The 27,871-nt window shown below is 38.1% G+C and overlaps 1 protein-coding gene across 1 annotated transcript in view; it reads right to left on the minus strand.

The window, feature by feature from the left end:
* LOC110457296 (agrin-like) overlaps window positions 1-27,871 on the minus strand; it is a 131,120-nt gene that overhangs the window by 86,655 nt on the left and 16,594 nt on the right. Inside the window, exons 2-8 of the mRNA XM_021508504.1 lie at window positions 27,571-27,786; window positions 26,918-27,030; window positions 26,093-26,195; window positions 24,469-24,495; window positions 24,286-24,380; window positions 14,535-14,652; window positions 9,174-9,392 (exon numbers count right to left, since the gene is read on the minus strand). Coding sequence (XP_021364179.1) covers window positions 9,174-9,392; window positions 14,535-14,652; window positions 24,286-24,380; window positions 24,469-24,495; window positions 26,093-26,195; window positions 26,918-27,030; window positions 27,571-27,786 — 891 coding nt within the window. The remainder of the gene's footprint in view (window positions 1-9,173; window positions 9,393-14,534; window positions 14,653-24,285; window positions 24,381-24,468; window positions 24,496-26,092; window positions 26,196-26,917; window positions 27,031-27,570; window positions 27,787-27,871) is intronic.

Raw genomic sequence — 27,871 nt, forward strand, 5'->3', positions numbered from 1 at the left:
TATATAGATGTGTAGTGTGTATATAGATGTGTAGTGTGTATATAGATGTGTAGTGTGTATATAGATGTGTAGTGTATATATAGATGTGCAGTGATAAAGAGATGTGTAGTGCACAGAGATGTGTAGTGTAGATAGATGTGTAGTGTGTATATTTATGTGTAGGGTGTATATAGATGTGTAGTGTATATATAGATGTGTAGTGTGTATATAGATGTGAAGTGTGTATATAGATGTGTAGTGTGTATATAGATGTGTAGTGTGTATATAGATGTGTAGTGTGTATATACATGTGTAGTGTGTATATAGATGTGTATTGTATATATAGATGTGTAGTGTGTATATAAATGTGTAGTGTGTATATAGATGTGTAGTGATAAAGAGATGTGTAGTGTGTATAAAGATGTGTAGTGTGTATATAGATGTGTAGTTTGTATATAAATGTGTAGTGTGTATATATATGTGTAGTGTATACTGATGTGTAGTATGTAAAGAGATGTGTAGTATGAATATATATGAGTATTGTGTATATAGATGTGTAGTGTGTATATAGATTTGTAGTGTGCATATAGATGTGTTATGTTTATATATCTGTGTATTGTATAGAAATGTGTAGTGTATAGCGATGGGTTGTGTATAAAGATGTTTAGTTAATAAGGATGTGTAGTGTTTAGATATGTGTAGTGTGTATATAGATGTGTAATGTATATATAGATGTGTAGTGTATATAGATGTGTAGTGTATATAGATGTGTAGTGTATAGTGATGTGTAGTGTATATAAATTTATAGTGTATAGCGATGCATAGTGTAAATAGATGTGTAGTTAATAAAGATGTGTAGTGTTTAGATATGTGTAGTGTGTATATATATGTGTCGCTGATAAAGATGTGTAGGGTATATATATGTGAAATGTTTAGAGATATGTAGTGTATAGTGATGTATAGTGTATAGAGATGTGTAATGTATAGATAAGTGTAGTGTATAGCAATGTGTAGTGTATAGAGGTGTGTAGTGTATATAGATGTGTAGTGTATATATATGTGTGTAGTGTATAGAGATGTGTAGTGTATAGACATGTGTAGAGTATAGATATGTGTAATGAATATAGATGTGTAGTGTATAGAGATGGGTAGTGTATAGTGATGGTTAGTGTATAGGGATGGGTAGTGTATAGGGATTTACCGTCTATATTTCTTCTTTGACCCATATATATGTGTAGTGTATAGTCATGTGTAGAGTATAGATATGTGTAATAAATATAGATGTGTAGTGATATATAGATGTGTAGTGTATAGTGATTGTTAGTGTATAGAGATCGGTAGTGTATATAGATGTGTAGTGATATATAGATGTGTAGTGATATATAGATGTGTAGTGTATAGTGATGGTTAGTGTATACAGATGCGTAGTGTCTAGTGCTGGTTAGTGCATAGAGATGGGTAGTGCATAGAGATGGGCAGTGTATATAGATGGGCAGTGTATAGTGATGGGTAGTGTATAGAGATGGGTAGTGTATAGAGATGGGTAATGTATAGAGATGTTTAGTGTATAGAGATGGGTAGTGTATAGAGATGTGTAGTGTATAGAGATGGGTAGTGTATAGAGATGGGTAGTGTATAGAGATGGGTAGTGTATAGGGATTTTACCGTCTATATTACTTCTTTGACCCATATATATGTGTAGTGTATAGAGATGTTTAGTGTATATGTATATGTGTAGTGTATAGAGATGTGAGCCTTGTTTGTTCCATAAATCTATAGAAATATTCCAGCATGGTGGAATCAAAATCAAAATCTTTTTAGTGCAAAAATAACCTATCCTTAATACATTTGTCTATTTGTTTCCGTAGTTGTGATAAACTGTTTAAACAACTGGTAGAGTAATGACATTTTTCAGAACATATCTGGATTAATCCATTGAAACCTGTGAAAAGACTTTTGGGATGAAAATATTCTTTTCATTATGTCAGCAAACATTTGAGATAAATTAAAAGCACCATGCTATTGTTTGTTTTCATGCAAGACTCCAAATAAAGTGTATAGGTCACCAAGGGAACACTTGAGACACACACTCAAGGAAAATTGCTTAACTTTGACAAAACATGTCAGGAATGTGTATATTTGATCACATTTTTTTAATGTTGGATAATTACTTTTCTCCCTATCATTTGGCATGAACAATTACATCCTAATTATTGTAAATATGAATTTCTCAAAATTTGGTTTGGTGATTTTATGTGCATTTCTATTAGAAATGCTTCTAAAGGACTAGTTGAACAGCATATGACATTTATGTATAAACGTTACAGAACAGGACTGACTGAGGAACAATAAGCAGGAATTAAGTTTTCAAGTTTGTTCTCTCGTACGAATATTTCATACAGCGATGGTAAAGGTAATTTAAAGAGGAAGGTGCATAAACTTTTCTCTGTAAAAAAACCTGTGTACTTAATTGTTTATCAACATCAGGGAAATAAAGTGTTTATACTAAAAATATGACCAGACACATTTTTGTTCCAATGCTTATCAATTCAAGAAGAAATGCGTAACTTCTATGTACATGTATGTAGGATGGAAACTAGGTAATGTTATTGTAAGGGGGACTGGATACAAGGTGTAATTGTATGGAGGCTGGATACAAGGTGTAATTGTATGGAGGCTGGATACAAGGTTGTGTGATTGTATAGAGGCTTGATATCAGGTTGTGTGATTGTAAGGAGGCTGGATACAATGTTGTGTGATTGTATGGAGGCTGGATACAGGGTTGTGTGATTGTAAGGAGGTTGGAACGTTGTGTGATTGTATTTAAGCTTGATACAGGTTTGTGTGATTGTATGGAGGCAGAATATAGGGCTATGTAATAGTATGGAGACAAATGCAGGGTTTTGTGATTGTAAGAAAGCTGGATATAGGATGTGATTGTATGGAGGCTGGAACGTTTTGTGATTGTATGGAGGCTGGATAAAAGGTTGTGTGATTGAATGGAGGCTGGATACAGGGTTGTGTGAATGTATGGAGGCTGGATACAAGGTTGTGTGATTGTATGGAGGCTGGATACAAGGTTGTGTGATTGTATGGAGGCATGATACAAGGTTGTGTAATTGTATGGAGGCAGGATACAAGGTTGTGTGATTGTATGGAGGCAGGATATAAGGTTGTGTGATTGTATGGAGGAAGGATATAAGGTTGTGTGATTGTATGGAGGCTGGATACAGGGTTGTGTGATTGTATGGAAGCTTGCTACAAGGTTGTGTGATTGTAAGGAGGCAGGATATAAGGTTGTGTGATTGTATGGAGGCAGGATATAATGTTGTGTGATTGTATGGAGGCAGGATATAATGTTGTGTGATTGTAAGGAGGATTGATACAAGGTTGTGTGATTGTAAGGAGGCTGTATACACGGTCGTGATTGTATGTAGGTTTGATACAGGGTTGTGTGATTGTAGTGAGGCTGGATACAGGGTTGTGTGATTGTATGGAGGCTGGATACAAGGTTGTGTGATTGTAAGGAGACAGGATACAAGGTTCTGTGGTTGTAAGGAGGCTTGATACAAAGTTGTGTGATTGTTTGGAGGCAAGATGAAAAGTTGTGTGATTGAATGGAGTCTGGATTCAGGGTTGTGTGTATGTTGTGTGAGGTGTGTATTGTGTATATGTTGTGTAAGGTGTGTATTGTGTATATGTTGTGTAAGGTGTGTTTTGTGTATATGTTTTGTAAGGTGTGTATGGTGTATATGTTGTGTAAGGTGTGTATTGTGCATATGTTGTGTAAAGTGTGTATGGTGTATATGGTGTGTAAGGTGTGTATGGTGTATATGTTGTGTAAAGTGAGTATGATGTATATAATGTGGAAGGTGTGTATGGGGTATATGTTGTGTAAGGTGTGTATTGTGTATATGTTGTGTAAGGTGTGTATTGTGTACATGTTGTGTAAAGTGTGTATTGTGTATATGTTGTGTAAGGTGTGTATGGTGTATATGTTGTGTAAGGTGTTTATGGTGTATATGTTGTGTAAAGTGAGTATGATGTATATAATGTGTAAGGTGTGTATGGTGTATATGTTGTGTAAGGTGTGTATTGTGTATATGTTGTGTAAAGTGAGTATGGTGTATATGTTGTGTAAGGTGTTTATGGTGTATATTTTGTGTAAGGTGTTTATGGTGTATATGTTGTGTAAGGTGTGTATTGTGTATATGTTGTGTAAGGTGTGTATGATGTATATGTTGTGTAAAGTGTGTATGGTGTATATTTTGTGTAAGGTGTGTATGGTGTATATGTTGTGTAAGGTGTGTATTGTGTATATGTTGTGTAAGGTGTGTATGGTGTATATGTTGTGTAAGGTGTGTATGGTGTATATGTTGTGTAAGGTGTGTATGGTGTATATGTTGTGTAAGGTGTGTATGGTGTATATGTTGTGTAAGGTGTGTATGGTGTATATGTTGTGTAAGGTGTGTATGGTGTATATGTTGTGTAAGGTGTGTATGGTGTATATGTTGTGTAAGGTGTGTATGGTGTATATGTTGTGTAAGGTGTGTATGGTGTATATGTTGTGTAAGGTGTGTATGGTGTATATGTTGTGTAAGGTGTGTATGGTGTATATGTTGTGTAAGGTGTGTATGGTGTATATGTTGTGTAAGGTGTGTATGGTGTATATGTTGTGTAAGGTGTGTATGGTGTATATGTTGTGTAAGGTGTGTATGGTGTATATGTTGTGTAAGGTGTGTATGGTGTATATGTTGTGTAAGGTGTGTATGGTGTATATGTTGTGTAAGGTGTGTATGGTGTATATGTTGTGTAAGGTGTGTATGGTGTATATGTTGTGTAAGGTGTGTATGGTGTATATGTTGTGTAAGGTGTGTATGGTGTATATGTTGTGTAAGGTGTGTATGGTGTATATGTTGTGTAAGGTGTGTATGGTGTATATGTTGTGTAAGGTGTGTATGGTGTATATGTTGTGTAAGGTGTGTATGGTGTATATGTTGTGTAAGGTGTGTATGGTGTATATGTTGTGTAAGGTGTGTATGGTGTATATGTTGTGTAAGGTGTGTATGGTGTATATGTTGTGTAAGGTGTGTATGGTGTATATGTTGTGTAAGGTGTGTATGGTGTATATGTTGTGTAAGGTGTGTATGGTGTATATGTTGTGTAAGGTGTGTATGGTGTATATGTTGTGTAAGGTGTGTATGGTGTATATGTTGTGTAAGGTGTGTATGGTGTATATGTTGTGTAAGGTGTGTATGGTGTATATGTTGTGTAAGGTGTGTATGGTGTATATGTTGTGTAAGGTGTGTATGGTGTATATGTTGTGTAAGGTGTGTATGGTGTATATGTTGTGTAAGGTGTGTATGGTGTATATGTTGTGTAAGGTGTGTATGGTGTATATGTTGTGTAAGGTGTGTATGGTGTATATGTTGTGTAAGGTGTGTATGGTGTATATGTTGTGTAAGGTGTGTATGGTGTATATGTTGTGTAAGGTGTGTATGGTGTATATGTTGTGTAAGGTGTGTATGGTGTATATGTTGTGTAAGGTGTGTATGGTGTATATGTTGTGTAAGGTGTGTATGGTGTATATGTTGTGTAAGGTGTGTATGGTGTATATGTTGTGTAAGGTGTGTATGGTGTATATGTTGTGTAAGGTGTGTATGGTGTATATGTTGTGTAAGGTGTGTATGGTGTATATGTTGTGTAAGGTGTGTATGGTGTATATGTTGTGTAAGGTGTGTATGGTGTATATGTTGTGTAAGGTGTGTATGGTGTATATGTTGTGTAAGGTGTGTATGGTGTATATGTTGTGTAAGGTGTGTATGGTGTATATGTTGTGTAAGGTGTGTATGGTGTATATGTTGTGTAAGGTGTGTATGGTGTATATGTTGTGTAAGGTGTGTATGGTGTATATGTTGTGTAAGGTGTGTATGGTGTATATGTTGTGTAAGGTGTGTATGGTGTATATGTTGTGTAAGGTGTGTATGGTGTATATGTTGTGTAAGGTGTGTATGGTGTATATGTTGTGTAAGGTGTGTATGGTGTATATGTTGTGTAAGGTGTGTATGGTGTATATGTTGTGTAAGGTGTGTATGGTGTATATGTTGTGTAAGGTGTGTATGGTGTATATGTTGTGTAAGGTGTGTATGGTGTATATGTTGTGTAAGGTGTGTATGGTGTATATGTTGTGTAAAGTGTGTATGGTGTATATGTTGTGTAAGGTGTGTATGGTGTATATGTTGTGTAAAGTGTGTATGGTGTATATGTTGTGTAAGGTGTGTATGGTGTATATGTTGTGTAAGGTGTGTATGGTGTATATGTTGTGTAAGGTGTGTATGGTGTATATGTTGTGTAAGGTGTGTATTGTGTATATGTTGTGTAAGGTGTGTATGGTGTATATGTTGTGTAAGGTGTGTATTGTGTATATGTTGTGTAAGGTGTGTATGGTGTATATGTTGTGTAAGGTGTGTATTATGTATATGTTGTGTAAGGTGTGTATTGTGTATATGTTGTGTAAGGTGTGTATTGTGTATATGTTGTATAAGGTGTGTATGGTGTATATGTTGTATAAGGTGTGTATGCTGTATATGTTGTGTAAGGTGTGTATGGTGTATATAATGTGTAAAGTGTGTTTTGTGTATATGTTGTGTAAGGTGTGTATGCTGTATATGTTGTGTAAGGTGTGTATGGTGTATATAATGTGTAAAGTGTGTTTTGTGTATATGTTGTGCAAGGTGTGTTTTGTGTATATGTTGTGTAAGGTGTGTATGGTGTATATGTGTATGTGTGTAATGATGTATATGCTTGGAAGATCAGGCTTACATTACATTCTGTATTATTTTATATTATATACTGCATATTTGTAAATAAAATATTGTTTAAACTAATCATGTTTATGATGTGTATGGTGTGTATGTTATATATAGTATGTATGAATTGTTTGTATACAATATTTGATGTGAAGTATCATCTTTCTGGATCCCCAATCTGATGGGTGTGGTAAAAAAAGAAGGAATTATTTCAAGGAATAAAAAGAAGAGCATTAATGAAAGAAAGCATGCTGTAACTACCGGGACACATTGAGTGGAGTAGCATGCATGCACATACATTTACTTCAACTATTCAATCGACTTCCTCAGGTTTTCCTCGGTTTTATCCCAAAAACTATCATGTAGTCACTTTAATATTTTAAGCAATTAAAAATATGCGAAAAGAAATTTTGGAATATTTTATACAAATAATGTATATTGTGCTAGTCTTTCCTTTGATTTATTAAAAGCCAAAACATACCATTTTCTATGCTGTTAAAGATCCCTTTTATATATTGTGGTAAAAATCCCTTTTTTTATAAACAGTGGCAAAATATTACTCCTTATATACAGCTGGTCAAACTACCATTTATATACGCTGGTAAAAAATCCACTTTTTTATAAAGTGGCAAAAATATTACTCCTAATACAGCAGGTCAAACTATAATTTATATATTGTGTTAAATATCCCTTTTATATCAAAAAGTAGTAAAATATAACTCTTTATATACAACATGTCAAACTATCATTTATATATGGTGGTAAATATCCCTTTTTATAAACAGTGGTAAAATATTACTCCTTATATACAGCAGGTCAAACTATCATTTATATACGCTGGTAAAAAATCCACTTTTTTATAAAGTGGCAAAAATATTACTCCTAATACAGCAGGTCAAACTATAATTTATATATTGTGTTAAATATCCCTTTTATATCAAAAAGTAGTAAAATATAACTCTTTATATACAACATGTCAAACTATCATTTATATATGGTGGTAAATATCCCTTTAATATAAAAAATGGTAAAATCTAACTCTTTATATGCAGCAGGTCAAACTATCATTTATATATGGTGGTAAAAATCCCTTTTTTATAAACAGTGGTAAAATATTACTCTTTATATACAGCAGGTCAAACTATCATTTATATATTGTGTTAAATATCCCTTTTATATCAAAAAGTTGTAAAATATAACTCTTTATATACAGCATGTCAAACTACCATTTATATATGGTGGTAAATATCCCTTTTATATAAACAAGAATTCCACGGAAGTGGATCGATGTGTCGCCTGCGCAGGAAGCTGGGAGATTGTGCTTAGCACTGCATGAAGTTTGAGTTTGATCGGCCCAAGGAAACTCAAGTTATCGCACGAAAACAGATTTTCTATTTATAGTAACAGTGACCTTGACCTTTGACCTTCGGACCTGAAAAGCAATCCCAAGCAAGCACTTTTGGTAAGGAAGCACTGCATGAAGTTTGAGTTTGATCGGCCCAAGGAAACTCAGGTTATCTAACGAAAACAGATTTTCTATTTATAGTAACAGTGACCTTGACCTTTGACCTTCGGACATGAAAAGCAATCCCAAGCAAGCACTTTTGGTAAGGGAGCACTGCATGAAGTTTGAGTTTGATTGGCCCAAGGAAACTCAAGTTATCGCACGAAAACCTCTGTTTGGACGACGACGCCGACATAGCAATACCTATGTGTCACCAGCTTTTCGCAGGCGACACAAAAATGGTAAAATATAACTTTTTATATGCAGCAGGTCAAACTATCATTTAGATATGGTGTTAAATATCCCTTTTTTATCAAAAAGTTGTAAAATATAACTCTTTATATACATCATGTCAAACTACCATTTATATATGGTGGTAAATATCCCTTTTATATAAAAAATGGTAAAATATAACTCTTTATATGCAGCAGGTCAAACTATCATTTATATATGGTGGTAAAAATCCCTTTTTTATAAACAGTGGCAAAAACATTATTGTTAAAATATAGCAGGCAAAACTATCTAGGGTGATAAACATTTCTTTAGATAAATGGTTGTAATGAGTTGTTAAATATATAACTACTTCTGTATGGTGGTTAAACAAAACTATGTATGGTGATAGTCATTCCTATTTATATATCTGGTAAAACAATATTGTTAATATGAGGTAGTGAAACATAACTGTATTTATATTTGATTTTATAGTATCATCTAAAGTATGTTGGTAAAAGAGTACAATTTAGATATGGGGGAAATTATTATTATTATCTAGATATAGTGGTAAATATAAGCATTACATTTTGTATTTAAAAAAAAAATCATATACCTGTTAAATCTTAGAATAAATGAACTTCAAGTTGAGACCCAGACATTTTACAAACCTCCTGAGGAGTTGATGTCCATATCACATGGCCGTGTGTCCACCACATACAAATCCTCATTACGCACACAGGCTGCACGCTTCATTTTACATTCGTTCTCGTAAGTTTTTCGGTCACTGGCACACACAGGCTCTAGAGTGCGAGGACATGTAAGCGGGCAAACACAGGTCCCATTTTCACACCTTGCACCAAAATTACACGTTGTCCCCTTGCATAGTTCTGAAAATTACATAAAGGAAGTCTAAATACAATAGACATAAACAAAAGTGGCATAAAGGGCCTGAATCACTCATCTGGATCTTATGCCCTTCAATGGTATACATGTATATGGCTATGGGTTCAGGATCTCAACACATTCAAAGTTTTGGCCCAGGAATGAAGTCCCTAGGACCCACAATAGTCAGTACTAATATCATAGTTGTGTTGGACTCTTGATGCCCAGCAATGGTATACATGGTTATATGGGGTCGGGATCTCTACTGTCTCAAAGTTATGACCCAATAATTAAGTCCCTAAATCTAGAGGTGGAACCAGACCCCAGGGTCAATTATTAAATATGACTGTGTTTATCTCTTTATGCCTATCAAATATGTATATAGTTATGGGATTGGAATCTAAACTGTTTAAAAGTTACAGCTTAGGATTTAAGTCCCTAGGGGTAGGACTAAACCTGAGCAGATTTAAATCTCTAGAGGTAGGACTAGACCCGAGCAGATTTAAGTCCCTAGGGGTAGGGCTAGACCCGAGCAGATTTAAGTCCCTAGAGGTAGGGCTAGACCCGAGCAGATTTAAGTCCCTAGGGGTAGGGCTAGACCCGAGCAGATTTAAGTCCCTAGAGGTAGGGCTAGAACCAAGCAGATATAAGTCCCTAGAGGTAGGGCTAGACCAGAGCAGATATAAGTCCCTAGAGGTAGGGATAGACCCGAGCAGATTTAAGTCCCTAGGGTTAGGACTAGACCTGAACAGATTTAAGTCCCAAGAGGTAGGGCTAGACCTGAGCAGATTTAAGTCCCTAGAGGTAGGGCTAGAACCAAGCAGATATAAGTCCCTAGAGGTAGGGCTAGAACCGAGCAGATATAAGTCCCTAGAGGTAGGGCTAGACCCGAGCAGATTTAAGTCCCTAGGGGTAAGGCTAGACCAGAGCAGATTAAGTCCCTAGGGGTAGGGCTAGACCTGAGCAGATTTAAGTCCGTAGAGGTAGGGCTAGAACCAAGCAGATATAAGTCCCTAGAGGTAGGGCTAGACCCGAGCAGATTTAGACCCTAGGGGTAGGGCTAGACCCGAGCAGATTTAAGTCCCTAGGGGTAGGGCTAGACCCGAGCAGATTTAGTCCCTAGGGGTAGGGCTAGACCAGAGCAGATTAAGTCCCTAGGGGTAGGGCTAGACCTGAGCAGATTTAAGTCCCTAGAGGTAGGGCTAGAACCGAGCAGATTTAAGTCCCTAGAGGTAGGGCTAGAACCAAGCAGATATAAGTCCCTAGAGGTAGGGCTAGACCCGAGCAGATTTAGACCCTAGGGGTAGGGCTAGACCCGAGCAGATTTAAGTCCCTAGGGGTAGGGCTAGACCCGAGCAGATTAAGTCCCTAGGGGTAGGGCTAGACCCGAGCAGATTAAGTCTCTAGGGGTAGTGCTAGACCCGAGCAGATTTAAGTCCCTAGGGGTAGGGCTAGACCCGAGCAGATTAAGCCTCTAGGGGTAGGGCTAGACCTGAGCAGATTAAGCCCCGAGGGGTAGGGCCAGACCCGAGCAGATTAAGTCCCTAGGGGTAGGGCTAGACCCGAGCAGATTTAGACCCTAGGGGTAGGGCTAGACCCGAGCAGATTTAGTCCCTAGGGGTAGGGCTAGACCCGCGCAGATTTAGTCCCTAGGGGTAGGGCTAGACCCGAGCAAATTTAGTCCCTAGGGGTAGGGCTAGACTCGAGCAGATTAAGTCCCTAGGGGTAGGACTAGACCCGAGCAGATTAAGTCCCTAGGGGTAGGGCTAGAACCGAGCAGATATAAGTCCCTAGAGGTAGGGCTAGAACCAAGCAGATATAAGTCCCTAGGGGTATGGCTAGACCAGAGCAGATTAAGTCCCTAGGGGTAGGGCTAGACCCGGGCAGATTTAAGTCCCTAGAGGTAGGGCTAGAACCGAGCAGATATATGTCCCTAGGGGTATGGCTAGACCAGAGCAGATTAAGTCCCTAGGGGTAGGGCTAGACCCGAGCAGATTAAGTTCCTAGGGGTAGGGCTAGACCCGAGCAGATTAAGTCCCTAAGGGTAGGGCTTAACCCGAGCAGATTAAGTCCCTAGGGGTAGGGCTAGACCCGAGCAGATTAAGGCCCTAAGGGTAGGGCTTAACCCGAGCAGGTTAAGTCCCTAGGGGTAGGGCTAGACCCGAGCAGGGGGGGGGGGGGGGGAATTAGTTATTCAGGACAAGTTGCATTTTAAAAGAAAAGTTGATGGATGAATGACATATACTGCACCATGGGATAAGCTCACTTGCCCTTTAAGCAGGTGAGCTAAAGAACAATCCAATTTGTTATAGACAATTTTAGTTTAATGTTCATGATTGTAGACAATCAATATTGCCTAAAAAATGTTCTAAATATTTTAATTGTCCATGTCCATTTTCCCTCATGAAATACAATCAAAGACCTTTCAGTATGGAGGCCACAATTACTTACCATATTACCTCTATTGACGCCACAATCACTTACCACACTCCACTATGGAGGCCAAAATCACTTACCATATTACCTCTATTGACGCCACAATCACTTACCACACTCCACTATGGAGGCCACAATTATTTACCATATTACCTCTATTGACACCACAATCACTTACCATATTACCTCTATGGAGGCCACAATTACTTACCAGATTACCTCTATTGACGCCACAATCACTTACCACATTCCACTATGGTGGCCACAATTACTTACCATATTAGCTCTATTGATGCCACAATCGCTTACCATGTTACCACTATGGAGGCCACAATTACTTCCCATATTACCTCTATTGACGCCACAATCACTTACCACACTCCACTATGGTGGCCACAATTACTTACCATATTACCTCTATTGATGCCACAATCGCTTACCATGTTACCACTATGGAGGCCACAATTACTTACCATATTACCTCTATTGATGCCCCAATCGCTTACCATGTTACCACTATGGAGGCCACAATTACTTACCATATTCCCTCTATTGACGCCACAATCACTTACCATATTACCTCTATGGAGGCCACAATTACTAACCACACTACACTATGTATGCCACAATTACTTACTACACTCCTCTATTGATGCCACAATTACTTACCATGCTCACATATATGGACCTTTATTACTTACCACAAATAGCTCCATTAGGGAGGCTACAATTACTTACCACACTCCTGTATGAAGGACACATTTGCTTACTACACTCCTCTATGGATGTCAATATTGGTTACCACATCCCTTTTATTGAGGCCACAATGACCTACCACACACCTCTATGGAGGCAACAAACAAAACAATACTCCACTATGGAGATCATTATTTCTTACAAAAATCCTCTATGGAGGCCACAACTACTTACCACATTCACTTATAGAGGCCTTTATTACTTACCACGCTCTATTGTGGGGACCACAACTCCTTACCACACTGTTATATGGAGGCCACAATTGCTTACTATACTCCTCTATGGAGGTCAGCATTAATACCACACTCCTCTATGGAGGCCACAATTACTTACCACGCTCCTCTATGGAGGTCAGCATTAATACCACACGCCTCTATGGAGGTCAGCATTAATACCACACTCCTCTATGGAGGCCACAATTACTTACCACACTCCTCTATGGAGGTCAGCATTAATACCACACTCTGCTATGGAGGTCAGCATTAATACCACACTCCTCTATGGAGGCCACAAAAAATACCACACTCCTCTATGGAGGCCACAATAAATACAACACTCCTCTATGGAGGCCACAATAAATACCACACTCCTCTATGGAGGTCAGCATTAATATCACGCTCCACTATGGAGGCCACAATAAATACCACAACTCTCTATGGAGGTCAGCATTAATACCACACTCCTCTATGGAGGCCACAATAAATTCTAAACTCCTCTATGGAGGCCACAATTACTTACCACACGCCTCTATGGAGGTCAGCATTAATATCACCCTCCACTATGGAGGCCACAATAAATCCCACACTCCTCTATGGAGGTCAGCATTAATACCACACTCCTCTATGGAGGCCACAATTACTTACCACCCTCCTCTATGGAGGTCAGCATTAATATCCCCCTCCACTATGGAGGCCACAATAAATCCCACAACTCTCTATGGAGGTCAGCATTAATACCAAACTCCTCTATGGAGGCCACAATAAATACCACACTCCTCTATGGAGGCCACAATTACTTACCACACTCCTCTATGGAGGCCACAATACATACCAAACTCCTCTATGGAGGCCACAATTACTTACCACACTCCTCTATGGAGGCCACAATACATACCAAACTCCTCTATGGAGGCCACAATTTCTTACCACACTCCTCTATGGAGGCCACAATACATACCAAACTCCTCTATGGAGGCCACAATTTCTTACCACACTCCTCTATGGAGGCCACAATACATACCAAACTCCTCTATGGAGGCCACAATTACTTACCACACTCCTCTATGGAGGCCACAATAAATACCACACTCCTCTATGGAGGTCAGCATTAATACCACACTCCTCTATGGAGGTCAGCATTAATACCAAACTCCTCTATGGAGGCCACAATACAAACCACACTCCTCTATGGAGGTCAGCATTAATATCACGCTCCACTATCGAGGCAACAATAAATACCTCACTCCTCTATGGAGGCCAGCATTAATACCAAACTCCTCTATGGAGGTCAGCATAAATACCACACTCCTCTATGGAGGTCAGCATTAATACCACACTCCTCTATGGAGGTCAGCATTAATATCACGCTCCTCTATGGAGCCCACAATAAATACCACACTCCTCTATGGAGGCCACAATAAATACCACACTCCTTTATGGAGGTCAGCATTAATACCACACTCCTCTATGCAGGCCACAATAAATACCACACTCCTCTATGCAGGCCACAATAAATACCACACTCCTCTATGGAGGTTAGCATTAATACCACACTCCTCTATGGAGGTCAGCATTAATACCACACTCCTCTATGGAGGCCACAATAAATACCCACTCCTCTATGGAGGCCACAATAAATACCACATTCCTCTATGGAGGCCACAATTACTTACTACACTCCTCTATTGAGGCCAGAATTACTTACCACTTTCCCTTATAGAGGTCTTTATTACTTACCACACTCGCCTATAGAAGCCACTATAATGTTTTGCTGCAGTCTACACGATTCCAACATAAGTTCACACTCGTTTCTGTAAGTTTTACCATCTGATCCACATAGCTTGGCTTCCTGGTTCTGTAATATATGGAACTCGCCTACAGCAAGTGCTTCATTTGTTTGAAAACCTGCCTTATATGACCATCCTACATTTAAGCCCATCCCATTTGTATGAAAAACACAACTATACAACAATTTACTTTTTTTAAGACCCTTCTTGTGTGACAACCTGCCTCCTAAAATTACCTTATATATATATGTATTATATATATGTAAATCCCTTGTCTCACCTAACATCTGCCAGAAATATCCATTCTGTTATTATAGCCATTTTATTTTTCACTTACATGTGACTACTTCTTTTGAATAGCTATGCAGCCTTTACATAATACACACTCTTTTTCAAATCAAAGGTAGCAGTACTAGTGTACAGTAGCGTACAGTGAGCATTGGTGATATTTTTGTACAATGAATAACTCCTGTAATATTACATGTATCAAAACTTAAAAACAAAATCAGCACTAAAATTGGATGAAGTGGACTATGTGGGATTCAGTTAAAAAAAAAAAATTGGTTTGAGACTACATTTTTGGCCATTTACAAATCTGTGTCTACACAACAAAAGTTGTATGACTACCAGTCAAGTCAGTATCAGGTTATGTATATAGAGGATGTGGTATGACTACCAGTCTAGCCAGTATCAGGTTGTGTATATAGAGGATGTGGTATGACTACCAGTCTAGCCAGTATCAGGTTGTGTATATAGAGGATGTGGTATGACTACCAGTCTAGCCAGTATCAGGTTGTGTATATAGAGGATGTGGTATGACTACCAGTCTAGCCAGTATCAGGTTGTGTATATAGAGGATGTGGTATGACTACCAGTCTAGCCAGTATCAGGTTGTGTATATAGAGGATGTGGTATGACTACCAGTCTAGCCAGTATCAGGTTGTGTATATAGAGGATGTGGTATGACTACCAGTCTAGCCAGTATCAGGTTGTGTATATAGAGGATGTGGTATGACTACCAGTCTAGCCAGTATCAGGTTGTGTATATAGAGGATGTGGTATGACTACCAGTCTAGCCAGTATCAGGTTGTGTATATAGAGGATGTGGTATGACTACCAGTCTAGCCAGTATCAGGTTGTGTATATAGAGGATGTGGTATGACTACCAGTCTAGCCAGTATCAGGTTGTGTATATAGAGGATGTGGTATGACTACCAGTCTAGCCAGTATCAGGTTGTGTATATAGAGGATGTGGTATGACTACCAGTCTAGCCAGTATCAGGTTGTGTATATAGAGGATGTTGTATGACTACCAGTCTAGCCAGTATCAGGTTGTGTATATAGAGGATGTGGTATGACTACCAGTCTAGCCAGTATCAGGTTGTGTATATAGAGGATGTGGTATGACTACCAGTCTAGCCAGTATCAGGTTGTGTATATAGAGGATGTGGTATGACTACCAGTCTAGCCAGTATCAGGTTGTGTATATAGAGGATGTGGTATGACTACCAGTCTAGCCAGTATCAGGTTGTGTATATAGAGGATGTGGTATGACTACCAGTCTAGCCAGTATCAGGTTGTGTATATAGAGGATGTGGTATGACTACCAGTCTAGCCAGTATCAGGTTGTGTATATAGAGGATGTGGTATGACTACCAGTCTAGCCAGTATCAGGTTGTGTATATAGAGGATGTGGTATGACTACCAGTCTAGCCAGTATCAGGTTGTGTATATAGAGGATGTGGTATGACTACCAGTCTAGCCAGTATCAGGTTGTGTATATAGAGGATGTGGTATGACTACCAGTCTAGCCAGTATCAGGTTGTGTATATAGAGGATGTGGTATGACTACCAGTCTAGCCAGTATCAGGTTGTGTATATAGAGGATGTGGTATGACTACCAGTCTAGCCAGTATCAGGTTGTGTATATAGAGGATGTGGTATGACTACCAGTCTAGCCAGTATCAGGTTGTGTATATAGAGGATGTGGTATGACTACCAGTCTAGCCAGTATCAGGTTGTGTATATAGAGGATGTGGTATGACTACCAGTCTAGCCAGTATCAGGTTGTGTATATAGAGGATGTGGTATGACTACCAGTCTAGCCAGTATCAGGTTGTGTATATAGAGGATGTGGTATGACTACCAGTCTAGCCAGTATCAGGTTGTGTATATAGAGGATGTGGTATGACTACCAGTCTAGCCAGTATCAGGTTGTGTATATAGAGGATGTGGTATGACTACCAGTCTAGCCAGTATCAGGTTGTGTATATAGAGGATGTGGTATGACTACCAGTCTAGCCAGTATCAGGTTGTGTATATAGAGGATGTGGTATGACTACCAGTCTAGCCAGTATCAGGTTGTGTATATAGAGGATGTGGTATGACTACCAGTCTAGCCAGTATCAGGTTGTGTATATAGAGGATGTGGTATGACTACCAGTCTAGCCAGTATCAGGTTGTGTATATAGAGGATGTGGTATGACTACCAGTCTAGCCAGTATCAGGTTGTGTATATAGAGGATGTGGTATGACTACCAGTCTAGCCAGTATCAGGTTGTGTATATAGAGGATGTGGTATGACTACCAGTCTAGCCAGTATCAGGTTGTGTATATAGAGGATGTGGTATGACTACCAGTCTAGCCAGTATCAGGTTGTGTATATAGAGGATGTGGTATGACTACCAGTCTAGCCAGTATCAGGTTGTGTATATAGAGGATGTGGTATGACTACCAGTCTAGCCAGTATCAGGTTGTGTATATAGAGGATGTGGTATGACTACCAGTCTAGCCAGTATCAGGTTGTGTATATAGAGGATGTGGTATGACTACCAGTCTAGCCAGTATCAGGTTGTGTATATAGAGGATGTGGTATGACTACCAGTCTAGCCAGTATCAGGTTGTGTATATAGAGGATGTGGTATGACTACCAGTCTAGCCAGTATCAGGTTGTGTATATAGAGGATGTGGTATGACTACCAGTCTAGCCAGTATCAGGTTGTGTATATAGAGGATGTGGTATGACTACCAGTCTAGCCAGTATCAGGTTGTGTATATAGAGGATGTGGTATGACTACCAGTCTAGCCAGTATCAGGTTGTGTATATAGAGGATGTGGTATGACTACCAGTCTAGCCAGTATCAGGTTGTGTATATAGAGGATGTGGTATGACTACCAGTCTAGCCAGTATCAGGTTGTGTATATAGAGGATGTGGTATGACTACCAGTCTAGCCAGTATCAGGTTGTGTATATAGAGGATGTGGTATGACTACCAGTCTAGCCAGTATCAGGTTGTGTATATAGAGGATGTGGTATGACTACCAGTCTAGCCAGTATCAGGTTGTGTATATAGAGGATGTGGTATGACTACCAGTCTAGCCAGTATCAGGTTGTGTATATAGAGGATGTGGTATGACTACCAGTCTAGCCAGTATCAGGTTGTGTATATAGAGGATGTGGTATGACTACCAGTCTAGCCAGTATCAGGTTGTGTATATAGAGGATGTGGTATGACTACCAGTCTAGCCAGTATCAGGTTGTGTATATAGAGGATGTGGTATGACTACCAGTCTAGCCAGTATCAGGTTGTGTATATAGAGGATGTGGTATGACTACCAGTCTAGCCAGTATCAGGTTGTGTATATAGAGGATGTGGTATGACTACCAGTCTAGCCAGTATCAGGTTATGTATATAGAGGATGTGGTATGACTACCAGTCTAGCCAGTATCAGGTTATGTATATAGAGGATGTGGTATGACTACCAGTCTAGCCAGTATCAGGTCATGTATATAGAGGATGTGGTATGACTACCAGTCTAGCCAGTATCAGGTCATGTATATAGAGGATGTGGTATGACTACCAGTCTAGCCAGTATCAGGTTGTATATATAGAGGATGTTGTATGACTACCAGTCAAGCCAGTATCAGGTTATGTATAATATAGAGGATGTTGTATGACTACCAGTCTAGCCAGTATCAGGTTATGTATATAGAGGATGCTGTATGACTACCAGTGAAGCCAGTATCAGGTTATGTATATATAGAGGATGTTGTATGACTCCCATTCTAGCCAGTATCAGGTTGTGTATATAGAGGATGGGGTACGCCAACCAGTCAAGCCAGTATCAGGTTATGTATATAGAGGATGTGGTATGACTACAAGTCAAGCCAGTATCAGGTTATGTATAATATAGAGGATGTTGTATGACTACCAGTCTAGCCAGTATTAGGTTTTGTATATAGAGGATGTTGTATGACTACCAGTGAAGCCAGTATCAGGTTATTTATATATAGAGGATGTTGTATGACTACCAGTCAAGCCAGTATCAGGTTATGTATAATATAGGGGATGTTGTATGACTACCAGTCTAGCCAGTATCAGGTTGTATATATAGAGGATGTGGTATGACTACCAGTCTCGCCAGTGTCAGGTCATGTATATAGAGGATGTGGTATGACTGCCAGTCTAGCCAGTGTCAGGTTATGTATATATAGGATGTGGTATGCCTACCAGTTTAGCCAGTATCAGGTTATGTAAATAGAGGATGTGGTATGACTACCAGTCAAGCCAGTATCAGGTTATGTATAATATAGAGGATGTTGTATGACTCCCAGTCTAGCCAGTATCAGGTCATGTATCTTGAGGATGTGGTATGACTACCAGTCTAGCCTGTTCCAGGTTTTGTATATAGAGGATGTGGTATAACTACCAGTCTAGCCAGTATCAGGTCATGTATATAGAGGATGTTGTATGACTACCAGTCTAGCCAGTATCAGGTCATGTATCTTGAGGATGTGGTATGACTACCAGTCTAGCCTGTTCCAGGTTTTGTATATAGAGGATGTGGTATGACTACCGGTAAAGCCAGTATCAGGTTATGTATATATAGGATGTGGTATGACTACCAGTCTAGCCAGTATCAGGTTGTGTATATAGAGGATGTGGTATGACTACCAGTCTAGCCTGTTCCAGGTTATGTTTATAGAGGGTGTTGTATGACTACCAGTCTAGCCAGTATCAGGTTGTGTATACATAGGATGTGGTATGACTACCAGTCTAGCCTGTTCCAGGTTATGTTTATAGAGGGTGTTGTATGACTCCCAGTCTAGCCAGTATCAGGTTATGTATATATAGGATGTGGTATGCCTACCAGTCTAGCCAGTATCAGGTTATGTATATATAGGATGTGGTATGACTACCAGTCTAGCCAGTACCAGGCTATGTATATAGAGGATGTTGTATGACAACCAGTCTAGCCAGTATCAGGTTATGTAAATAGAGGATGTGGTATGACTACCAGTCTAGCCAGTGTCAGGTTATGATAAAGAGGATGTTGTATGACTACAAGTCTAGCCAGTATCAGGTTATGTAAATAGAGGATGTGGTATGACTCCCAGTCTAGCCAGTGTCAGGTTATGTATATAGAGGATGTGGTATGACTACCAGTCTAGCCAGTATCAGGTTATTTATATAGAGGATGTTGTATGACTAGCAGTTTAGCCAGTATCAGGTTATGTATATAAAGGATGTGGTATGACTACCAGTCTAGCTAGTATCAGGTTATGTATATAGAGGATGTGGTATGACTAGCAGTCTAGCCTGTATCAGGTTATGTATATAAAGGATGTTGTATGACTACCAGTCTAGCAAGTATCAGGTTGTGTATATAGAGGATGTTGTATGACTACCAGTCTAGCCAGTATCAGGTTATGTATATAGGGGATGTTGTATAACTACCAGCCAACACTACCAAACAGTGTACCATTAACTGCCCATTAAAAACCCATGACCACATCACCATTAAAACCCCATTAAAAAGCCATTAAAACATGCAGTATTAATGGGTAGATTAATGGCAACCCATTAATAAAACAGTGATTTAATAGCCATTAACTGGAGGTTAATAATGGACATTACTTTCAGACCTTTATTAATGGGCATTAACGCTGGTGTGAGTTAATGCCCATTATTTACATGGGTAAATTAATAGGTAAATTGATGGCATTATCTAATGGCCATCAATGGTGGGGACCCACATTAATGGCCATGAAATAACCATCAAAATGTGCAGTATTTATGGCCCATTAACTTTTTGACTTAATTAATGGGCAGTTTAATGACCATTTTCATAAGGTAATGGCCATTACTATTTCACCAACCACCAATGTGTAATGGCCATGTATTTTTAAACTACAAAAACAATGAAAACCAATCATGGCCATTACATTTCTCATGGCCATGGGATTAGATAAACAGTGACATATATATTGTATTATATGCAAGAAACTCATATTAAGACAGGATACCTTGAATTGCACATTGATGTGTTATCCATGATGCATCATTTGACAAATTGACAAGACTAGTTCTATTCAAGGAACCTTTTTTTAATCAAAGTGCTAGCAGAAGTACAAGCTACATGTTAAGGAAACCCAACTACAAACATATATGTACTGGTATATTTAGTTGCAAAATTTAAAAAAAAATCCTTTTTCAGTGGCAGATGATTATAAGATCAAAGTGACTGCATACATTGTACATGTACATGTTTATTGGAGGAGGAAACCAGAATAAACTACCAAATGCAACAGGAAAATCCACTACATCCCAATTTTCAAGTAAACAGTTGCATTGTTCATAAATGACAATGTTGATTCAACATACAGCTGTCTGTCTGTCCCAGTATTAAATTCTCCAACGTGTATCGTTATACATGGACCTTTATAAAATTACAAAAGCTAATTTATTCTACATACATGGAAAAAATGTCCGTGGATATATAACAAATATACAAACACATATTCTTACTAGAGTGAGGGTACCTGATTTCGTACACTTTTGAAACAGATTTACATATTTTTTTACAAATACATCTCCAAGAAGATCGGATCTATTTTGACCTAAAAGATGTATGCAATCTGCGATATATTCGGTAATGTGACGTCATATGCGCAGAAATTTACTGCGCAGGGGATCTTTCTTTTACCATCATTTACTTCCACGTTTGGCGGCAGTTGGGGACGTGATTTCTTACACTCTACAAATGTGCTATTCTTATTAAAAAAAGCGAATATAAGTATATGTCGTATGAATTCAATATATTTCATTCAGATTTGTTGATTTTCATAGACCAGAAATATTTTTTAAACAAATTATGATTTGTTTATAAAAAGACGTGTCCTTTGTTGGTGGTGACATCGACCCTTTTCAGGCTTTTGTGGAAAAATATCAACTATATTGATACCTAACATATTCTAGTAGCAACTATTTCATTGGATGTTTTATAAAACAATTTCAATGCTCCAGAAGGTTTTTGAGGCCAAAAACAAACAAATATTTTAGATTAGTTTCGAAATAATGACTGTTCCCTACGATAGGTGCCCTGTCATTGAGAGGGCGTGTACGTTAAAAAAACGCCGTTATTTATTAATATTATATTTGAGCTTCTTTTTGATATCTTCTTGATGCAAATAGTAAAATATTTTTTTATATAAATGATCTCAAAGTGATCAGATGAAAATTGGCTAGATTCTGTTTTAAATAATGCTTTAAAGTTACATTGGGCCCATTCTGCAGACGACAGCTCGACTCGCTAGTTTCGTTTTGAAAACGAGGTTATTTGGGAAATCTATATTTAGCATCACCGAAGAAGGACAATAGCGGTGGTTTGCTGTTGGAGCAATTTTATGCCTCCATCGAAAGTGATCGGTTAAAAAATGAAAAATGAATATTTAGTGTACGAAATCACGTCCTGTACGAAATCACGTACCCTTACTCTAACACGATAGAGTAAGCTTATAAACACTGAACGAGAAATTAGATAAATTCAACTTAATTTGACCTGTCGTGTATGACAAATGTACAATATTAATCAATATTAATAACTAGAAGAAACATGTAACACATAATAATCTATTTTATATTGTTTCACAAGAGCCAAAAAAAAAAAAAAAAAAAAAAAAATCTTTCATGGCCATTATTATGAAAATTTACTTTAATTCCAAATATTCATGACCATTACATGCACCAAGTTAATGTCCATTATCATACCTCAAACAAAAACTAATGGCCTTGAAGTATTTCCCATGAGGATTTAATGCCCATTATAGTCATTTTTAATGGCTTTTTAATTGGTATTTCCATATGTTTGACAAAGTTAATGGGAATTCATTAACGGCCATAAGAAATTTCAAACATGAATTAATGGTGTGTTTTAATGGGTTCATGGGTTTTTAATGGGTTGTTAATGGGTTTTTACTGGATAACAGTTTAGAAGTGCAAGTCAGTATCAGGTTATGTATATAGAGGATGTTGTGTGACTACCAGTCTAGCCAGTATCAGGTTGTGTATATAGAGGATGTTGTATGACTTCCAGTCAAGTCAGTATCAGGTTGTGTATATAGAGGATGTTGAATGACTACCAGTCTACCCATTATCAGGTTGTGTATATAGAGGATGTTGTATGACTACCAGTCTAGCCTGTATACTGGGTTATGTATATAGAGGATGTTGTATGACTACCAGTCTAGCCATTAACAGGTTGTGTATATAGAGGGTGTTGTATGACTACCAGTCTAGCCTGTTGTATCAGGGTGTGTATATAGAGGATGTTGTATTTCTCCCAGTAAAGCCAGTATCAGGTTATGTATATCGAGGGTGTTGTATGACTACCAGTCTACCCATTATCAGGTTGTGTATCTAGAGGATGTTGTATGACTACCACTCTAGCCATTAACAGGTTGTGTATATAGAGGGGGTTGTATGACTACCAGTCTAGCCGGTATTAGGTTATGTATATAGAGGATGTTGGATGACTACCAGTCTAGCCTGTATTAGGTTGTGTATATAGAGGATGTTGTTTGGCTCCCAGTCTAGCCAGTATCAGGTTGTATATATAGAGGATGTTGTATGACTACCACTCTAGCCATTAACAGGTTGTGTATATAGAGGGGGTTGGATGACTACCAGTCTAGCCTGTATAGTGGGTTATGTATATAGAGGATGTTTTATGACTACCAGTTTAGCCATTAACAGGTTGTGTATATAGAGGGGGTTGGATGACTACCAGTCTAGCCTGTATCAGGTTGTGTATATAGAGGGGGTTGTATGACTACCAGTCTAGCCGGTAGTATCAGGTTGTGTATATAGAGGAAGTTGTATGACTACCAGTCTAGCCAGTATCAGATCATGTATATAGAGGATGTGGTATGACCACCAGACAAGCCAGTATCAGGTTATGTATAATATAGAGGATGTTGTATGACTAGCAGTCTAGCCAGTATTAGGTTATGTATATAGAGGATGTTGTATGACTAGCAGTCTAGCCAGTATTAGGTTATGTATATAGAGGATGTTGTATGGCTACCAGGCTAGCCATTAACAGGTTGTGTATATAGAGGGGGTTGTATGACTACCAGTCTAGCCAGTATCAGGGTGTGTATCTGAGTCTAGCCTGTATCAAGTTAAAAGATCAAAATATCTGAGTAAATTATAATTTTTGTTGTGATGTTTCAACTATATTCCTCTTTGTCACATGCATTACACACAATTGATTGAAAATCACCTGACTATAACATATATGGGGAAAAATTGAAGTCCTAAAAATGGGATTGGAGAAGAAAAAAAACCCATGGAGGAGTGGAGTATTTTGAAAATCTTTGAAGAAAAAAAAAGCTGTATGGCCTTGTATGATGGCCTTACCTGTTTACATGCCTTTGGGCAAACACATGTTGGGTTGTCGTTGCTCTTATCACAAACGGAATAGAACTCACACTGGTCCTGGTCGCCACACCCTCCTACAACAGAGGACACGAGTCCATCACATGCCAAACACAACTACATCACTACCCAGCATTGTACAATGTTTAAAGGGGGAAACCTTACCTTGCCAATCCACCCTCCGCCGATGGACTACAACCAATACAGGAAGTCATTATGTCACAGGCTCGCATCACAGTATAACATCCACTTCTTATTGGATAAATATTTAATCATTATCGAAGTCAGCAAAACAAATTATATCAGCAATTGATTTGTAGTAAAAAATGCAGAGATGATAACAATGAGTAACCACAAGATTGTAGTAAAAGAATCTCTCCAGCATCTAAATACAATGTATATGGATGAGAAACCATTATGTTTAGAGTTAGCTGCAAAACTGGTGGATGTTTATTGAATTCAGGTACCATACTTTATTATCTTCTCATAAATGAACTTAATTAAACAAAGAATTATGAAACTTTATTGTGGACAGTATCATAAACCAAATATATGTCCTACAGGACAAGCTTAGAGTGTTCAATCATGATGCCATTCGATGTAAACAACTACATCATGTTTATACTCCAGTTAATCAATGGACCATAAGATTCTGTAACATGTATATCTCAACTATGAACTAGGTTATGTCAAAATCTGAAATAATTACCAAGTTTTGTGTTTGTATTGATAGAACTACTTAGTAGAATCCAGGCTGATGTTCCTACTTTATTTATTCAAATAGTTTGCCGTATATCATTAACAATCATGAGAAGCCCTATAACTAAGTTTCTATTACATCTAGAAGGAAATAACTTGTAGAGTTTATAATTTCAAGCTACGAATATAACATAACCTATTAATGTTTTTGTGAACAAAATAACATCTCTTATTGATAATGAAGGTGCGCTGAAATCATGCATCATAGCACTCACACATAGAACAAATCAACAGCCCTTTGACTCTTAAGTTGTGTCTGCAGCTACAGGCATAATGGAACTGGGTATTGGTGATCATTTTGACCAGGTTTCAGTCGTCATGGAGTGACAGAAGAATTAAGCTTATGTCTTTGAACATTTATGGGTGAAATTCAAAAGTTGTTTGTGAAAGTGTATCAGGAGCTCTTTTTGGCCAACACTACCAAACCGTTGTTCTATTTTTGCTGATAAAGAGGTGTTAACCTTTCTGTTTTTACTATAAAAAAAAATTGAAAACTGATCACTTCTGAGAATAACAGGATTATGTGCTGTAGACAAGTCAAGACTAAATGCCCAAGAAATGTACAGAGCACTACACGTCATATTTCTATATTCCTTTAGGAATCAGTATAAACCAGGGATGCAAACTGAGTAAGGTACTTGTTGTAAAATGATGACAAACATATTTAGTTTACAACATGAATGATTTTTTAAAAATATGATCTTTGTAGCAATTACAGTTGCCATTAGATATGGACAAAACAAGTTTCTACATAAATGTTTTGAAAGTTGACCTCTTTTTCACATTATTATTTTTTTAATCCAACCCTTATGCCCACGTATAGCTACACTCTTTTTAAATACAATATTTAACCAATTGGTTTAGTGGTGCTTCAGGCCAAATCTGGTTGTAATGTTTTATCTGCCATTCAGGAAGGAGGAGGCTTCTAGAGGAAAAAACAGTGGATAGATGGGGGATCCCACACAACAGTAACTTCTGCAGGAATAAAGTTTCCTTGATTTGATTTATTAGTAAAACCCATTATACTTACTACATCGGCCTTGGTGCCAGGTCTGTATGTCGGCCCGCTCATCACAGTTCGTGAGGCGGAGCTTACACTCATTAGGGTACGTCCTTCCATCTGTTCCACATACCTGGAAAAACAGTTACTGGGTGAGAAATATATAATACGTACTACATATTTCTCATCACTGAATCAACCAATTAAGTTTTTCAAAGCATACACCAAGGTCATTCATTTGAACAAGTTAGTAGCCATTCATCCTAGTCTGCTACTGACCAAATATCAACATCCTGGGCATTTTGGTTATTCAGAAGAAGTTGTTTAAAGTTTTTTTTTAGACATTTGACCCATGTGACCTTGAATATTAGTGAAGGTCATTCATTTGAACAAACTTGGAAGCCCTTCATCCCAGCATGCTACTGACCAAATATCATCACCCTGGGCATTTCGGTTATTCAGGACAAGTTGTTTAAATTTTTTAACATATTTGACCCCTGTGACATTGAATACAGGTGAAAGTAATTTATTTGAACAAATTTAGTAGCCCTTCATACCGGCATGCTTCTGGCCAAATATCACCATATTGGTCCTTTTGTTTCATAAGAAGTTGTTTTAAAAACTTTTAAGACAATTGACCCCTGTGACCGTGAATATGAGTGAAGGTCATTCATTTGAACAAACTTGGTGGCCCTTCATCTGCGCATGCTACTGGCCAAATATCATCACCCTGAGCATTTTAGTTATTCAGAAGAAGTTGTGGAGAGTATAATTGCAATGCAGATATCCAAAGATTACTTTTCAGCATTTTTGAGAAAAAAATAAACTATACTGACTTAATATCATATTACATACTGGTTCAAATTCTTCAGAGCAGACAGGACATTCACAGATGGGTTGTCCTCCCCTCATCTGACAAATAGCATCGTTATGACAAGTGTAACCTCGACACGATATCTCTCCTTTTCCTGTAAAAACCAAACCAAACATTACAACAAACTGACTTTCGTCAATATTTTTCCGGAGGACAAGTTCATCTGTTTTAAAGAAGTTTAGAACATAGTACATGCAATGAATCTGGATGATCTTGAATCCACTACTACTACACTGCGATATACTTACGAATCATGCTGAGTTAAACCTTACAGATCAAAGTCAATTTATTAATGTTGCACATACAGATTCATGACAGAACCCATTGTCACAACTGGGAAATTGGGAAAAGAAATAAATGCTTTTTTATACCAAGGGATGTAAGAAAGGTAAACTCAACCCTCCATATTTTCAAATTGGTGCAAACTCCTTATCTTACAGCCCTGACCATGAGTGAATGTTAACATATATTGACATTAGTGCCAATTTGACAATGTAGGGAGCCTCTGTGATGTCCAGAGAAATGCAGAGATCATCTTGGAATTTATAAAGAAGTACAAAAAAGAAATTCATTGTAAAACCTTCTAAAATTATGGGGTACCACGCCCGAGGACAACTAGTAGGCAGTGACTTACCACAGGGCCCGTGATGAGATAGTACAACATTCTTTTTCTGGAGACATGACTCTCGCCTCAGATCACACTCGTTGTCATATGTGTAGCCATCAGAGCCACACACTTGTTGCAGGACCAGCTCACAAGGTGAAGGACACTGACATTTTGCAAGGCCATTCTTGTTGATACTACATTCTTGACCGAATCCACACGTTATTTTTCTACAGGGGTTAGCGCCTGAAAATTCATAAAGAGAAACAATGCTTGTTTGTCCTTTAGTTATTTCCCCTCATTTCTAAAACAACATTCTTCAGTGTATTCT

Source organism: Mizuhopecten yessoensis, unplaced genomic scaffold (genome assembly GCF_002113885.1).
Source record: "Mizuhopecten yessoensis strain PY_sf001 unplaced genomic scaffold, ASM211388v2 scaffold1127, whole genome shotgun sequence".
Lineage (NCBI taxonomy): Eukaryota > Metazoa > Mollusca > Bivalvia > Pectinida > Pectinidae > Mizuhopecten > Mizuhopecten yessoensis.